This window comes from Lygodium microphyllum, chromosome 28 (genome assembly GCF_053477565.2).
Source record: "Lygodium microphyllum isolate KBCC chromosome 28, Lygodium_microphyllum_v1.1.10, whole genome shotgun sequence".
Classification (NCBI taxonomy): domain Eukaryota; kingdom Viridiplantae; phylum Streptophyta; class Polypodiopsida; order Schizaeales; family Lygodiaceae; genus Lygodium; species Lygodium microphyllum.
This window is the reverse complement of record NC_141162.1, coordinates 61,234,585-61,238,755: the sequence shown is the minus strand read 5'-3', so window position 1 is coordinate 61,238,755 and position 4,171 is coordinate 61,234,585. Positions and strand designations below refer to the sequence as shown.

Here is a 4,171-nt window from a genome sequence, read left to right as displayed (position 1 = left end):
AGTCCTACTTAAGGAGTACGACACATTGCATTTACATGAACACACACACATCAAAAAAACAAAACCAACGGAAAACTAGTAAAATATATTCGTGTCAAATAGTTGCAAGGTACACTCTTCCTAAAAACAAATCAAAGATCCCAATGCATGTAATCTCTTAGACAAAATCGGGCATAGTCACATGACGAAGTGTACAATAAACATATATATAAAAGTAGTAACAAAATGAAATGTCTAGAGTCTCTCGAAAAAAAAAACACACTCTCTCTCAGCATGGTACCGGTCCACACACTATGGTGGACAAACACTCCCCATAGAGCACATCATCTATTTCTAGACACATGCAATGTCTCATCTCCTCTGCACTGGCCCGCGCCAAACCACCACACCCCGCAAACACATCCAAAACATAGTCGTAGCGTTTCGTAAATGTAGCTAGTAACCACCTAACCATATCACCAATCACATATCACCAATCAAGATACAGAATCTTTGCGGCCATGCAAGTAGAAACAATGAAAATACCATACAAGGTAACCTGAGAGCAAAAACATGCAAGACTACTTACCGAAAGAAAAGATGAGACCTCTCTGCTCCGCCTCTGACAATGACACCATCAACGTCCATGGGAAAGACACAATCATCCATCATGTAGCTACGATACGCTGGAAACAATCTCTCTGAAATCTTCTCCCCAGCCTCTCTGTCGTAGCAAGGCACAACATGACCAGCACGATGCCAAAGACACACAGTAAGATCAAGTACCTATTCACGAGTGGAATTAGAATAAGTGATCCATGTTTTTATTTAAAGCATGTAACATAAACTTTATTTAGAACATACAACCGTACGTTCAACGTATCCAACTTTGTTATCTTACCGCCTCTCTAGTAACGGGATGTCGATAAGCCTTGGAGTCACACATGAGTGTCCAAGTGCGGTGAAGCACAAACCCCACCCTTGCTGCATCCGTAATAAACTCACCTATATGCTCTGCTAAGCACATAGTGACTAAGAATCCCTGGTCGGCCAAATACTCGCGAGCAAGGTCCATACAACCCATAACTAGACCCTTTGAGAACGTGTTCCACTTGGGAATAGCCATGCCCTCTACAAACAACATTGGTATTATGATATATGAGAAGTGAGTTTGATGTAAACCTTGTGTGATAGAAAGCATAACTTACCCAAAGGGATGGGACCTAGAGCATCCACAAGCAAGCTCGTAGGAAAATCCGCAAATATCAATCGAGCCACCTCTTGACATGGAACTCCATCTTTGCTATAAAGATGCATCTTTTGTGTTGCCAAAAACTTGTTGATGCTATACACAAAACAACATAGTCATTAATGCAAAGTAACCGATGATGCAATGCTATATGCAACATGTAAATTGATGTTCTTGCAATATGTAGTTGTCATGTCTACCTATCAAGGGCAAATCTATCAATTTGGGTCACATCCACTAATAGAGCATCGACATATGTTTGATACTGGAACCCTACAACAATTATCTCAAAGTAATTTATTTTTAATAATCATACACGAATTTCAAGTTAATATAAGACTTCTCACCTACTAAACGGGTCATAGGTCGCCTCTCCCAATTCTCTCGACCAAGAGATGAATCTGCAACAAAGGAGGTGGTGGGTGCCATAGAGGACTCTGGCACATTTTTTCTCCCTGGATTACCTTGAGTACCCTGGGTGGCACCTTTGGTAGCCTTGGTTGCTTGCTTCTCTACAGTGGTGGGTGCGGTAAGCGGTTCATGAGTATCAACTCCCTCCTTGAATCCTACATAGTATCATTCACCCTTAGACTCCCATGCATGAGCACAAAAACTATTGCTACAAAAGCGACAAGATGTTTACATAGATTGAAGTACTTACTGTCATGCAGATCTTTCTCTTGCTTAGGGATAACCCCCACAGGGTAATCTAGCCACCAAGGGCAAACACTTGCCTCCCATGCCGTCAATTTTCTATCACGTAATGATGGAGAATACATAGTGTTCTCGTCACGAACATCAATCCACTCTCTTGTGAATTGCGGAGCTGCATCTAGCCTCTTCTCTTCTACACATTGTAGTATCCACCTGCAACATTCTTGCCAATTACGCAAGCAAATGCATGCAATCTAATATGAAAATCAGACACACAATCTAATATGAAAATGCATGCTAACCTATACATCACACGTTTGGCTAAAAACGTAAGCTCCGGCATCTTCTCTGCAACATCTGAAGATTTCACTCCATCCAAGAGGTGTACAAAAGCCTACACAAGTTTCACAAGCGCTTAACATTAGCACATATACATTTTAAGAAAGAACTTAAGAAAGCAATATGTTGGCACTGCATTGAGTCAACCTGCATGACATGATTCTTCATGTTAAGCTTAAAGAACTCCTCAAATGAATCTGGTAGCTGTGGACCTTCTACTTGTATCCTATCAATCTGAAGTAGTGCCTCCGAATGCAAGTGAGCCCAATATGTCTCTTTCTTCATGTAAACCCGAAAGAGCTTATAATCACCAAAATGCGGGTATTGGGGGTCTTTGGCCTTTGTGAGACTCATAAGATGCAACAATATTTTTTTCCTGTGATGCACAACAATATACACAAATAGAAAGCATTGAAGAAAAAAGCATCACATACACACACCTTGCGTTATATATACAAATTACCTTTCCGCAGGGATTTTTGAGCTTGTGAGACAATACAGCTTGTCTCTTGTGATCTTGAGCATGCTTGCATCATCCCACTTTAGCCCAAATAACAACTTAAAGAACTCATCACCATTTTGGGAATTAGCAATGGATAGGTATTTGTAACCCCTATCCTTAAGGCGCTCCTCTTCCACCCTTGTAGCCTTCTCCAAACGTTTCTTCCTCTCTACCTCATCTAGACCAAGAGCCTCAAGCTTAGCAGTTTCTTTTGAGATGAAGACATGAAATTCATCCTATCATTCCAAAAAAAAACTAAATTAGAGATAGAAAAGCACATCTCATACAAGTGAGCCATAGAAAGAAAATCACCTTCCATACAAGCTGAGATATCAAACCGCAAGGAGAGTTATACCATGGAGCAACACCATGATAATACCTTGCCTCTATACTCATCTCAACCTCAGCCCACTTCCTCATGGCCGGACTCAATCTATCTAGAATGGAGTCTTTGTTTGCAATACCAAACTTTTGAAACATATACACCTCATGTGCAATATTTGGAGTAACATGAGCTCTGGCAATACTATTGAAAACGAACAAAAGCATAATATGAGAATGTAAGTGTAACATATTACAAAGAGGAGCATAGTTAAAGGAAGAAGACTTACGCGTTGGTGGTGTCTAGTGCGAGTAGTAGCTCTGCTTCCTTTGCCTTGGGCACCTCAATGAATTGGCACCGTACACTAACATGGTAGTGAGCACAGTCGGAGTACTCTGTAATTGAAAACCAACAAACATAAGAATGGGATACGAACATTCAATACTTGTATGTATAGTGGACAACTTACTTTCCTTGATGCGTTTCCACCACGTTTTAAGCCTGTGGTTTCCATCCCAAACCAAGAACTTTTTACCCTTAAGGTCTTGCCACTCTCTTCCAAGAGCCCTCTCAAAATCCTCATTTCTTTGACGCCATATTGGACCCCATTCATCTAGATTGCTAGCTGTCACAGACATGGTCTCCCCTCTCGGGCCTTCAACTGACACAAGGAAGTGTCCCATAGTCTCAAGATAACCAGTGGAATCAAAGGAAGGAATCAACCACTGGGCATCATCCGTAGCAAATTTGATTGCCTCATGAGCCACTAATCTGCAAAGAGGCACAAGAGGAGGTAGCGTCCTCTTTTTTATATAAAATTGACTCAGCACATCCTTCATCAGTCCTAGAGAGACTTGCTTGCCTAAGTTCCTTGAGTGCTTCTTTTCTTTTTCATCATCATTCTCCCTTTGATCACTATCACCACTCACCTCTTCTTTGTCATCTAGACTATCATGCTGCACATTAGTCTCTGTAGGAGCAGATATTAATAAGTAAAAATTAACAAAAGTAGCATTAAACCAATCATATTTAATACATAACACTGAACAAAGAGTCATATGTAAATGAAATGGACACATAAGTGACTACCTGTGTGCTCCGCAACCCCGTCAATTGTATTGGAGTC

General features: G+C 40.8%; 1 protein-coding gene and 1 long non-coding RNA gene across 2 annotated transcripts; both read right to left on the bottom strand.

Moving 5' to 3' along the window:
* Positions 1 to 268: 268 nt before the first annotated feature.
* On the bottom strand, positions 269 to 3,683 carry LOC148011522 (uncharacterized). The gene is made up of 4 exons (XM_087670383.1): positions 3,515 to 3,683; positions 3,335 to 3,440; positions 569 to 703; positions 269 to 446 (listed from the first exon to the last, which is right to left on the bottom strand). Exons 1-4 carry the CDS (start codon positions 3,681 to 3,683, stop codon positions 269 to 271), a joined length of 588 nt encoding a protein of 195 aa, XP_087526509.1.
* Positions 1,209 to 1,679, bottom strand: LOC148011523 (uncharacterized). Its single transcript, XR_015689295.1, has 3 exons — positions 1,576 to 1,679; positions 1,429 to 1,501; positions 1,209 to 1,324 (listed from the first exon to the last, which is right to left on the bottom strand). It is a non-coding gene; the product is annotated as an uncharacterized LOC148011523 (long non-coding RNA).
* Positions 3,684 to 4,171: the final 488 nt, after the last annotated feature.